General features: G+C 50.4%; 1 protein-coding gene across 5 annotated transcripts in view; it reads left to right on the top strand.

Moving 5' to 3' along the window:
* The window catches only part of LOC107977033 (collagen alpha-1(V) chain), a 151,239-nt gene that overhangs the window by 35,538 nt on the left and 102,446 nt on the right, over positions 1–13,255 (top strand). For all 5 annotated transcript variants that reach the window (XR_003486716.2, XM_027423035.2, XM_027423036.2 and 2 more), the window contains exons 2-4: positions 1,125–1,292; positions 7,544–7,757; positions 8,901–9,063. Coding sequence is in view for 4 of the 5 variants with exons in the window: in XM_027423035.2 (XP_027278836.1) it covers positions 1,125–1,292; positions 7,544–7,757; positions 8,901–9,063 (545 nt within the window). In the remaining variant the exon portion in view is untranslated. The remainder of the gene's footprint in view (positions 1–1,124; positions 1,293–7,543; positions 7,758–8,900; positions 9,064–13,255) is intronic.

Here is a 13,255-nt window from a genome sequence, read left to right on the forward strand (position 1 = left end):
TGGTACCACTTTGGATTTTATTCTTCGCTGGATATCCAAGAGCTTCCTATTTGTTGTAACTCAAGCTGAGCATAGGTAAACAGGAAACCAAGTAGGCTGAGACAAACATGTGTCACTCAAAGGCCTCTGAATGGGAGGAAAGGGGGCTCTGACAGAGGGGCATGCTTTGTATTTGGGGATGTTCCAACTTCATTTCTGTCACTATGACAAAAAACCCTGACAAGAAGAAACTAGGGGAGAAAGGAATTTATTTCAGTTTAGCATTCTAGGTTACAGTTCATCATTTTGAGGAAGTCAAGGCAGCATCTTCAAACAGCTGGTCACATCACATCCGCAGTCAGTAGCAGAGAGAAATGAATGCACAGAAACTCACCTGCTTGTTCGTGTTCAGTTTGACTTCTTCGCTCTTTTACTTCAGGACCTCCTGCTTAGGGAATGGTGGCACCCACAGTGGGCTGTGTCTTCCCACATCACTTAATTTAAGTTAATCCCCTATGGACATGTCCACAGGCCAGCCCAATATAAGCACTTCCTCACGAAACACTCTTACAAGGTCAAGTTGACAATCATTGCAGGGGTGACTGATGAGCTCTTGAGCACTTGTAGTTCAGAGGTTAGAGGGCCAAGTCTGCCTTTCTCTGAGTGGCTCGTTAAGAATGGAGAGTCAGAAGTCTTCCTAAAGGGATCTGAAGTCCCTACAAGCATTCTCCTGTCCTGGGTATTCAGGCCTAGGTCTTTTGAAGGCAGATGGGATTTGGATATTTGCTGTGAACTGTTGTTGGAACATGGAGGACAAAATAACACCAGTGACAGTGGAGAGACAAGTGGAGCTTGTGTGGCTTAGGCCAATGGAGGATTTGGAGTAAGAAATCCCTGCAGGTTGTAATGCAAGAGTGTAGACGAGGCCAGACTCTGACCCCGGGGAGCTGATGGCAGGAACGTAGACAAAACCACTTCTAAGGTGTCCCTACTGGTCCTGAGCAGGCCCCCCACCTCTTCTGAACACCAGATGCTTGTTGGAGGTGGAAGTTTGAAGGGAGATGAGGGTTGGCTTCAGTTGTCTCTTTGGGGGTGTCCCACAGTTGTGTACACCTGGTACTCACATAGCTTCTTTGTCTTTGCAGCTCAGCCAACAGATCTTCTGGAGATGCTAGATTTTCACAATTTGCCCTCAGGGGTAACGAAAACCACAGGTTTCTGTGCCACTCGACGGTCTTCCAGAGGGCCGGATGTTGCCTACCGAGTCTCTAAAGATGCACAACTCAGCATGCCCACCAAGCAGCTGTACCCTGGTAAGTGGCATTCCTGCTCTGGGTGGTGGGGGCAATGCTGGGACTCCATGGAGCAATGGAGACGCTGAAGTGTGTGTTTGTAGCAGAGCCACAAGTGTACTTTCTGGGAGTCCTCCTCCTATAGTGAAACCTACCACCCATGTGTGTGTTCACCCAAGGCCTCGTCTGCGCCTTAAGGGGTCCAAGGAGGCATGTTTCCACCAATGACAGACCATGATGACAAAGGGCAGAAAGGAGGCAGATGCCCCTCAGGGGTGAGGTAAAGAGAAATCTCAGGTCATGGGAAAGGAAGTGCTTACAGTGGGGAACATGATACTAAGCGGGGCTAGTGACATTAAGAGACACAAGTCCAGCATCCTGAGTGGCAGCTATCATGAGAGATTTTTTTTCTTTTTTTTTTTTCATTTGTTTTTCGAGACAGGGTTTCTCTGTGAGCTTTGGAGCCTATCCTGGCACTCACTCTGGAGACCAGGCTGGCCTCGAATTCACAGAGATCCGCCTGCCTCTGCCTCCCAAGTGCTGGGATTAAAGGCATGCACCACCAATGCCCGGCTTCAGGAGAGATTCTTAATGAGGATCTGCTGCCAGGTGCCAGACCTCTGCTTTTAATTACACATCTGAGGGAGCCATTTTGGATAGAGGTATGCATCTAAATTATTCACCCTCTTGGGTAGTTAGCTCCTATCCTCCACACTCACTGGCATTGATTAAATGCTCTGGGATTATTCTGTGATGGGCAGGTGATGGATTCCTCTTTCCCTGCCTCAGGAGGGCCTGCTGGCTCAGCCTGATGTGCCCTGACTCTGCTGACTTGAGCAAGAGGTGAGTCAGGCAAAAGACACTCCCTTTCTGTGATTAGAAGTCTGCGTTCAATCTTTTGGTGGTCTGGACATGATTCCCCCAACATTGGACCAGAATAAGGCAGTTTTAGCAAGCTGTCTTGTCCTTGTGATCCTCATATTTCCACTGTATCCCAGAAGGATGCTCTTGCTGGTTGTGTTGTCACTTCCTCTGACCTTCTGCTGTCTGGGTTAGTTCCCCACCTCCCAGTGTCTATCTGAAGTCATTGTGATTTTAAAAGTTTGTGTCTGCGGGGGAAGCTAGGTGCTTTGGTTTGAGGTGTCATTTTGAATGGATGGGTATCATGCAACTACAGGGAGGAGCAGCCTGGTGTCTCCAAGGAGCATGCCTTTGGTGCAGAACCACCCTGGATCACAGATGCCCAGTTTAGAGAATGCATGTCATCTGTAAACATAGATGACCCATCATGACCCTTTCTGAGTGAGAACCTCACCCTTCCTCATGGGAAGCTGCAGTGATACTGTGCCTTATTTTTGGAAAGAGCATATATTTTGGGGGAGGTCACCTTGGGAACCCCCAGTATTCCCAGAGAGTTGTATTTTTTTTCTGCCTTGTGGCCCAAGAGCTAGAATTGGGCATCATGCCTCCTGAATTGGAGGCATTGAGGCCTAGGCCCAGGGAAGGGCTGAAAGAGGCTGGCCAGGGACAGCAAGGTATGCTGCTGCGGTGGGAATGGCTGTGGAAAAAAGGCTCCCAGCCAGGGGACCTCTAGACAGCCTGCAGATATTAGTTTCTCTTACCACTGTCACCCAAGGCAAGAGAGCTAGGAGAACAGGTTGCTAGAATTCCTGCCTGTCACTCTTTTCCTCCTGGACTAGCTTATGGTAGAATTCTTGCAGGATCAGGTCACTGAGCCCAGGAAATGGAGTGGATTCCTGAACCATATGATAGGGGATATTTTTGTGGTTGCTGTTTTGTTTGTTGCTGTTATTTTGTTTTTGAGACAAGTCCACATAGGCTCAGACTGGCCTTGAACTTGCCAAACATCTAAGGAGACTTTGAACTCTTGGTCTTACTGCCTCCACCTCCCAAGCACTGGGATTATAGGCATGTGCCACTGTGCCTGGCTTTAGCCTGTCCTGAGCTCTTATCCTCTTGCCTTAGACTCCCCAGTGTGGGGATCACAGACTTTTTACCACATCCCTGGGATTTATTTTATTTATTATTTATTCATTTATTGACAGGGTATCAGGTATTCTAGGCTAGTCTCAAATTTTGTTTTATAGCCAATGTTGTCCTTGAATTTATGATCCTCTTGCACCCACCTTTCTAGCCCTAAGATTTCAGGCATGTGCCAGTATGAGGTTTATGTGGTGCTGGCGATTGAGCCCGGGACTCCATGTGTGCCAAGAGAGCACTCTGCCAGCTGAGTCCCAGCCCCAGTCCTGAGAGAGTTTTGTTTTTGTTTTTCTCCTGCCCTCAAATTAGTAACATGATTAGACACTCAGTGTTGCTCTAATGGAGTGTGGCACTGGGCCAGGCAGTGAGTGTCAAAGGCCAGTGGAGCCAGGGTGGCTTCAGAGTACCTGCAGAGGAATTTCTGTGGAGTCCTCTGGTCCCACAGGCCAGTCTGGGAAAGCTGGTCAAGGGACAGCATTATACATCATGTGGTGTATGAGGCTGCATACCTCAGAGCAGGTGGTTAATCCTGGGAAACCCTGGAAGGCCCTGCAGGCTTTCTGATTGACAAGTGCTCAGGAAACGGGTCAGACCTTGACGGATGGCTTCCATAGTACTTCCATGGTCACATGCAAGCCATTGCAGCGGCCTAGGTAAGAATGAGAGTCGCTCCGTGCTACTACGTGCCTCCCTCCAGAGTGCTGGGTAGGGAGTCTGGCTGTGGCAGGAGCTGCACTAGAAGCCTGAGGGCTCCAGGCAACTGCAGCAAGGCTGGATTGAGCAGGGCATGAATACATGTAATGGCCTTCATGTCCAGTGAAGCCCATGGTTAGTGGCTGAACTCCATGACAGTCTTACTCTAGTGGGTTGCTTGATTTTCCATTCATAGCCTGTGCACATCTGGGTCTCTAGATGGCTGGGTATGCTTGTCCATGGAGTAGGGTCCAGCCATTCTCTCCCACAGGGCAGGCTCTGTATCAAAAAGAAGCTAATGGGACCTGCATGAAGGTGGCCATGGATCCTCCCTGTATATAGCCAAGCTTTACTGTTCCTGCCTCTATCCAGCCAGCACCAGCTCCTAAGTAACACTATGGCAGGACCCCCTGGTCTCACCTTGGGCGTAGCAGCTCAGTTCCCACTGTTCTTGTGCTGGGCACTGAGGTTTTCCCTCTGCTGTCCTCAGCACCCTACTGTGAGGAGGTATCCAAGATGTCTGGCTAACTCAGGACTCAGGCTGGGTGGTTGGCCTGGAGGCCTTCTTCTCATTGCCTCTTGCCAGGGCTCCATCTTTACTTCAGGAGCCTAAGTCTCCAGAAGGCCCCAGGTTCTTGAAGTAGCCTCAGCCCAGGAGAGCAGTCTTCTGCCACTGTTGCCCGTCCCACCCTCACTGCTAGAGGACGTGGGTCCAGCCAGTCTGCTGTTGACTGCAGGATGAACTACTTCTTGGAGTGCAGGCCCTGGACCATGGTCATGGGTGGTGGGCAGGGTGCTGGCTGCCTGAGCAGGCCCCATGTGACAGAAGGAGCTAGGGCAGTGTGAGAATACAGCATCCGATCAGAGATACTGTATTCCTTCAGCGATCAGAACTGTGTATGCTCTGAGAGGCTGTGCCCGTCCCACCCATACTGTAGTATGTGGGATTCCCTGGGTGAGGGCTACTTCATCCCATTTCCTATACAATAGGATGCAGGATCTCTTAGTTTAACAATGTTCTTCCCTTCCTCCCTCATACAGGATGGCCTTCACCTTATACCCCCATCAATATGTGAAGTCCCTTGGTTGAGGGACGGATGGCCTGCCTCTTGTCCACACATAGAGTGGTATATGGAATCCTCCAGTTTAGGGACATCTTGTCCCTTGCCTTCCTGTACAGTAGGATGTAGGACCCCTGGTTAAAAGATGCCCCACCCTTATACACCCCATACTTTGGGTAGATGGCCCACCTCTGGCATCTACTTGGGATTGGAGGCACTTCCCCTTACTCCCTGTTAGGTCCAGGAATCTCAAGGTGATAGACCAGCTGCAGGTGCCATGTCTTCACTTGAGGGCCCGGGGGCCAGACTGGGTGACCCCAGAGTAACCCATCCTGCAGGAAGTAGTAGATGACAGGTGTTCTTCAGACTCACCATCTTCCCCAGGGCCAATGAACGGTTCCCTGTGGAGGTGGAGGGAAGAGGATGAGAAGGGAAGCAATGGTCCTACCAGGGGCCACTGAGATGCCTTGCTGGCTTCCTGGCTGTCTAATGTCCTGCCCCTTATCTCTTTCATCACCCCCACCCCCGCCCAGCCACTGCACATTGACTATTATCCAAATAGCTTATGCATTGTTTCTGTCCCTTGTGGAAATGTCACTTCCTGGGAGTGAGGACCATGACTTTGTCCCTTGACTTCTCCCTGGAGCCTAGCCCATTTTAGAGGAATTTTCATAATTATTGATTACCTCACCAAGGCAAGTGATCCATTAGCCTGCCCATAACCATTGACTTAGACTGAGTCAATGCCATGGCAACCGCACTTATTAGCCTCCTACTGTATTCCTGCCATGTACAGGTGTCTTTGGGTGTCAGTGGAAGGAGAGAGGATATACCATAAGGGAAGTAGCTGTCCCTCTGCTGTGCTTACCTCTCGGTGGTGGCTTTTCTGAGTGAGATGAATTAGGAAGCACCAGACAGCAGATGCATTTCTCCCAGACTACCCGGAAGCTTGGAGTACAGTGTCAGTGGCCGGCTGCTGTCACAGTTGAGAAGGGACCTTCTTAAAGTGACTATAAATCCATTGTTATTTTGCCAGGAGAAAGATTAATGTTCAACATAATTTATCTTTTTCAAGTTTTGTCTGAGCTGAGAAAATTTGTTACCATAGTGATTTTAAACATTGAGAAAGAGCATTTGAATGAGCTGGAAGAGACGAGCTGGCTGTCCTCAGCCGTAGATCATGATGGAGAAAGAGGACTCTCTCATGTCCCACTCTTCTCATTCTTCCAGTCAATGACTGCAAGGGACAGAGCAGGGTGGGCACAGAGATGGTATAATGACTGCACGGCCCACCCCAAATGCAGACAGTGACATCCAGGACCACTCTGGTGTCCACTTCCTACAGTGACAAGGCACTTCCACTGGCATGGCCAACTGCTCTTCAGTGGTAGGGGTTTCAGCTGGGCATGCATGTCAGACCTTGTCTACCCACGCCAGCTAGGGCTGAGAGAGACCTCCATCTTCCTTAACATCCCCAAACGGTGCCCAGGGCAGCAAGGCGGTGGTGAGGTCTCACCTGTCTCCTTCCAAGCAGCTCCGTGGACACCCAGCCTCTTACAGAGGTACATGACTTGGGCTAAGACATGTGACTGTTCCATGTTAGAGTCTGAGGGCCCCTTAATGATATATGTCATGACTCCGTGGAGTGGTTCTTTCACTGGCTTCCTATCCCACCATGCCCTGAGCCACCCCTGGGACCTGAATAGTGTCACTGCCAAGAGATCTCACAGCCTCCACAAGCTCTCTCTGCCTGTGCCCAACATTGGAAGTGGGAAAGGATGGCAGTCAAGTCCCCCTAGGACTCCAAGTCCTAAGATATCTTACTTTCCCCACAGCATGGTACCTGCAGCATAATTCTGTCAGCAGAGGGCACCCTTGGATAGCTTTGCATGGGAACCGTGTAGCCGAGCAGTGACTTGTGGTCTTCTGGGCCAAACGGTTGACTTTGTTCCAACTCTAATGGAGTAGTGGGGATACTCAGACACTCCTGCCCTGTCTCGGCCCATACCCCAGACTCTCAGCCCTCTACAAGGAGGACAGTACACCTGTGGCCTTCATCAGCCTCTCACTTCCATCTCCTCCACAACTCTGATCCCTTTCGATTCACAATGAATGAGACATACTGTGCCCAGGCTTTCATGCAATGGTAGACATGGAGATACTTCAAAAGCTGCCTCTGCTGAAGGCACTCTCAGTCCAGTGGCTCATGAGTAGGACTTGTAAGCAGATGAGTGGAGTTGTAGGATGGAGCCAAGGAGAGGGCATTGCAGGCTCCTCGCTGGAATGGCCACTGGGGTTTGCTGGAGAAGCTTGCATTTGAAGTATGCCTTAACTTGGCAACTTGATCCCTGGTGGTAGAGGAGGCTGTAGAAGCTTGATCTCAGGACAGGTGAGCTGCAGAGTGGCACTGCATATGGGTGGGTTTGCCAGATCTTTAAGCTGGCCTATCGGCTGCTCGATGTGGCTGGCCAGGATTGGGGTTCTCCTAAGGTCTTCTCACCCTATCCTCTGTTCCAGACTCTGATTTTCCTGAGGACTTCTCCATCCTGACTACCGTGAAAGCCAAGAAAGGCAGCCAGGCCTTCCTGGTCTCTGTTTACAATGAGCAGGGCATCCAGCAGGTGGGGCTGGAGCTGGGCCGCTCCCCAGTCTTCCTCTATGAGGACCACACAGGGAAGCCCGGGCCTGAGGAGTATCCACTCTTCCCTGGCATCAACTTGTCTGATGGCAAGTAAGTATCCTGTTGAGGGAGGGAGTAGAGCTGCTGGCCAGACAGCATGTGGCAGTAGCTAGCCAGGTAGTAGATGGCATATGATGCCCACTGCAGGGGACTGGACCTAGAGTCCCAAGGCCTGGGTTCTCTAGGACCTTTGTTGTTCCCTAGGCCTGTTTCCCTGTAGAATGAGTGCATCCCATGCTAACCCTAGATCAAAAGGGACAGAGGAGATTATGTGGCCATGCCTGCCTGTTCCCAAAGAGACTTACCTTTTCTGGATCTGACACAGTCTCTGTGTGAGTGAAGAAAACAAAGGCCTGTCCCCAATATTCTGCAGGGGGCAACCTAAATGCTGATCACCCACAAGGTAACCTTGGGGACTTTGGGCCATGGCTCCTGAGTTTTCTGGCATGACCCTGCCAATCTATCACATCCACTCCACAGTTGCCATAGGGTTTCTATCCTGAATAAAGACTGGGGCTCTCGTGATAATGTTACTGTGACTGCAGCCCTGCTATGCCTCCTTCCTATGGCTGAACCCACCCTGAGCCATCAAGCTCAAACCTTCCATGGGCACCCCAGGAGCTCACGGGGTTTGCATCTTGAGAAGAGAAGTCTGATTCTGAGGGTCTGAGTGGACTAGTGAAAAGTACGGGTCTCTTGTATTTTACATCTATCCCCAAGAAGTGCTTGCATTACAAGTGCTCTTTCCTGAGTCTGGCTCTCCTTACTGTAGAAATGTGGCTGACAGCATACTTTATAGAGCAGGACTCTTAGAAGCTCAGAAGAACCTTCCCAGTCACACTCAAAGAGGAGTTAAACAGAGACAACTCTGAACTAGGGCACGTGCTCTCTGGTTTGTAGGCATTAAGTTCTTGTTGCCTATGGATGCTGTAGACACAATGGGAAAGAAGCCTACTGTAGCCTTTGAAAAATGGTTCTGAAGCCAGGGGGCGATCCCTTCTTGACTCCTAGAGATTCTCTAAGTGACAGTAAGATTCCCATGTGATAGTTCCCAGACTTGTGCCCAAATTTGCCACTCAGAGGCTATGCAGTATATGGCCCTAGGTGCACTGACATGACACTGCCATTGAGGCTACACATTGGCCTTCTGCAGTATGTAACCCTTTCCCTGCCTAAATATCCGTGTTTTTGCAGGTGGCACCGGATTGCTATCAGTGTCTACAGGAAAAATGTCACCCTGATTCTTGACTGTAAAAAGAAGGTTGTGAAGTTCCTCAACCGCAGTGACCACCCCATAATAGATGTCAATGGCATCATCATGTTTGGCTCTCGGATTCTGGATGACGAAATATTTGAGGTAGGCCTGAGATAGGCATTCCCCCATGCCACTTGGGACACTTGGGGCCAAGTGGTGGCTCCTCATGTAGGGATGCTATGGCTACTGTGGGAGATCCATCTCCTCCGTTAGGGACCAGTTTGACTCTATTGCTTCCCATAGGATGCTGTGGCCTGTGGGAAGAGAGGCCAGACTGGCTCCATATGAGAGCCGTGCAGGGATGGCAGTGACTGCCCCTTTCCTTTGAGACACAAGCAACTCACTGTGTCTCTCCTGGGTGCCAGGTTGGGGTGGAAACAGGACACAAGAAGCTTGTTCTGATTGGCACCTTTTGATTGAATGGACTTGCAGGGCAGAGCTGGGCCACATAGTGGGACTGTCAGGAGAGGACCTGCTGACTCAGTGTGTGTGTGCTAAGTCAGTGATGTTCCAGCCTGGTCCAACAGAGCCTGCTTGCTGGGAAACACCAAGGAGACAGGAGCAGGAAGACAAGCAGAGCAGGGGCTGGGACCTGCATTGTAGTGCACAGAGTCCTCTTGATTCTTGTTGGGCATGGAGGGATGCTTGGAATTGCCTTGCTTCAGGAAGAAGGTTGAGAGCCTGTGCAAGTGTCTGGTGGTCCCAGAGGTCGCCTGAAATGAGGTGAACTGAGACAGCACCTGTTGCTATCACTGAGGTCTGTGTCCTGGAGCCTGAGGCCTTGGGCTGGGACACTTGACCCAGTTATTTTTCTTTGGCATACTCTGGACTTTGTGGGAAGTTTGGGGGTACAGGACTCCCTAGCTAGAGAAGTTTGATAATCACCTGGAAAATGGTCTATGAGGACTATCTTGACTCTTAGGGGTTGGGTGGGACAGGATGGGGCAATGCCCTCCTAAATCCCCAAATACCATGTGAATGTCATTTACTCACTGTGTTGGGTCACCACCAGGTGACCTTGTGTCTGACTGAGGCTTGCTGATGGCCTCACAGCTGCAGTGGGGTTTCAGGGCCATGTCCTTTCAATGACTCAGGGCCCAGCAAATTGGATGCAATGCCGAGATGACCCTAAGTGCTCTGCCAGTAGTTTGTGGCCTGACGTGGAATTGCAGTGTGACTACTACATAGACCTGTGACAAAAATGACATGTGGTTGAGTGCGGTAAGGAGTGTCGGATGAGTGTGGAAGTTAGGCCAGAGTCAGCGAGGGTGAAGACGGGATGGAACCTCCAGTGAATAGTGGAGGAGATTCTAGAACAGCCAGCTGCCTTCTGTGGAAATGGAGTGGCCCTCCAGGAGAAGATGGGAGCAGGGTGTGGCTCAGCTGCCTTCCTAAGGCTGTTTTTTACGACACTGTAGCCTGGGGGCTTCTGCTAGGTGGGGTGGGCACACGTATTGTTCAGACAGTGCCGGATCCTGTGAACCATGGCCCTGCCCTCATTGCATGCTTCTGACCAGACTTGCCCAAGAATCTGGGATGAACTGGAGGGTGGCTGAGTGTCTTCAGCTAGACAGAAGTGCCTGCTGGCCTCTTCTAGGGGGCTGGTGCTGACAGCTGGCCTGGGGTCAAGTACCGCTTTTACTGATTACCCTGTGGGAGGATCTTGGCAAAACCTAAGATGCTGGCTGCCCTAGAGAGTGTGAATGAGAGGGGCACCTGAGGAGCTGGGTAGAGAACTCTTAGCCAGCGGGGCCAGGTGACTTCTGCTGGCCAGTTTCTGGTGACCAAATTCTAGAGGGCAGGCATGCAAGGACATCCCAGGGCAGAGCAAATCATCAGCTCTGACTGAGTCTGCTGCCTGCTAGTGGTGTCAGGCTGTGCCAAATGCTTGTCGTTTCTGCAGGGTGCCTTTTATTAGCAAGTTTCTGGAAAAGCTTTGGGTCTTTAAAAAAGTGTGTGTGTGTGTGTTTGTGTGTGTGTGTGTGTGTGTGTGTGTGTGTGTGTTTTATGCACGTGCATGCATTCATGTTCATGCTTGTGTACATTTGCACATGTATATATGAGTACACGAAGGCCAGCAGTCAATGTCAAATGTCTTCCTCAGTCACTTTCCACCTGTTTTTTTGAGGCAAGGTCTCTCACTGAGCCTGGAGCTCACTGACTTGGCGGGACTGGATGGTCACTAAACTCCAGGAGTTCTACTGTTTCCACATCCCCAGATCCAGTATGGCAGGCATGTACCACCGTGCTCAGTTCTGGGGCTTCAACCTTAGGTCCTGATACTTGTGTGACGAACACTTTATTGATTGAGCTGTCTCCTCAGCCTTGCTCCGTCTTAAAACATAGGATATCCAAACAAATTCTGTAATGGAGCAGCCAGTACTGTTTCTCCAGAATGTGTGGGAAGGTGCCACTGAAGCTCAGGGAACTAGACCCAGCTCAGAGATCTTGGCTGGGTTTTTTCCCATCTGCAAAATGGAGATGATAATAGTGTGTGTGTGTGTGTGTGTGTGTGTGTGTGTGTGTGTGTGTGTGTATGCAAGAATCAAGTCAATCCACAGAAGGCATACATACACGTGGTCCTTAGCAAGCATTCTGTAATGGTTTACCAGTTTGTGTTGAGAATGAAGACAGGTCCCAATTTTCAAACCCAATTGAATACAGGCTGCAGAGTCCAGTTTTGCCTTTTTTTCTTTCTCTTGCCATACATAGGGTGGGTCTCACCCTGCAGCTGATGACTGGCAACTTGGTAGGAACAGCAGGTTGCAATGCGCTCACAGTCCCATATTTCTGGTGAGCTATTTTCTCCTGCCGTGGAATTTGATTTGAGGGAGAGCAGCTGCCAGAAGCCAGGGATTTTTGTTGACCACAAGTTGTTAATGGTCTGAGGGCTGTGTTTTCCCAGCCCCAGGGTTTCCTGGCTGTTAGCTGTGCTCACGGCGGGAAATTGGACCTGTCTTCCTTAATGAAGACCAGCTAGGGCAGCAAGGCAGAGGGTGGCCAATGGGGACTTTTCCTCCTCTTTGCTTCTTAAGGGTATAATGGCAGAGGTGGGGGCCTGGCCTCAGCTTCTCTGTGTCTCCTTGAAACAGAATTTTTATCCTTTTTGAAATAGAAGTGATTTAACTCTTTGCTTTCCAGGTTTCAGATAATAGTGCTTGCTCTTTTCCCATTTTCACCATCTGACTTCTCTAGAAGGTTCTTTCTGGAAACTTCTCCAATGGCCATTTCTTCCCACAAGATTATTATGCTTGTTAAAGGCCAGTTTGTTCCATAGCACTCTGGATTTGAGAGTGGGAGGGTGCTGGTGCTGAGGTAGAGGCCTGGCTACTAGTGGCACAAGCTTGCTCAGCACCTCTTCTGTGCAGATTTGCTTAGCTCCACATAGCTTGGGGTGGTGCCCTCGGGGAAGCCTGGGGTGTCCATGGCCCCACAGAGATGCTTGAGAAGAGTGAAGACACTCTGAGGGAGACAGTCGGGGAGGAGACTCCCAGGGCCAAGGTAGAGGCTGCTCAGTGTCTTGTTCAGCTCCATGGCATATACAATCTGAGCCCAGCTGTAGTGGCCTTGGCAGGCAGTCTCTGGCAGCTGCTTGCTCCCTCAGGCATGGCCCCTTTGCCTCATTAGTTTGGATCTGATTCTTGGGGTTTCTATGACATTTAAGGGAAGTTGTGCAAAGCTACACAGAGAGGAAGAAAAGGTATGTAGAATGCAGACTTTCAGCTCCTCTTGGGTAGCTTTCAGGTGGTCTTCCTGGTTGAGGACTTGGAGCTCAGCATTCACATCTGTAAAATGGGTGCAATGGGGACACCACTGTGGGGCTGTGCATCAAGGGCTGTGTGAAAGGTCTGCTCAAAGGTTTCAGGGAACCATGCTGGACCCAGGCCCTTTGATGGTCAGAGCTGTGGCCCTCATGGACTGTTGTTGGTGGCAGTAATTGCGTTTTCTGTAGAGGCAAAGATAGAAGCTGTCCCACCGTTCATTTTTCCAGACATATCTAGTGAGTAAGTGCTTTGACTTCTTCTCAGAGATGGCAAGAGAGCAGAGCCTCTTGACCACCCCCCCCAGCCTCCATCTGAGCTGAGAGACTTCAGAGAATGGATGGACGCAAAGTTGTTGTAAGCCTGGCCATAGTGATTGCTCCTGGGACACCAGGGTCCCAGCTTTCCCCTGCCACCTCAGAGGCTCACTAATAAGCACGGACTACTGTTCTCATCACTGGGATGTCACACTGTCTGCAACCTTGGGGCTTACCAGGACCTCACTTCATGATTGTTCTTGCTCACTTGGTTCA

Source organism: Cricetulus griseus, chromosome 6 (assembly GCF_003668045.3).
Source record: "Cricetulus griseus strain 17A/GY chromosome 6, alternate assembly CriGri-PICRH-1.0, whole genome shotgun sequence".
Classification (NCBI taxonomy): Eukaryota; Metazoa; Chordata; class Mammalia; order Rodentia; family Cricetidae; genus Cricetulus; species Cricetulus griseus.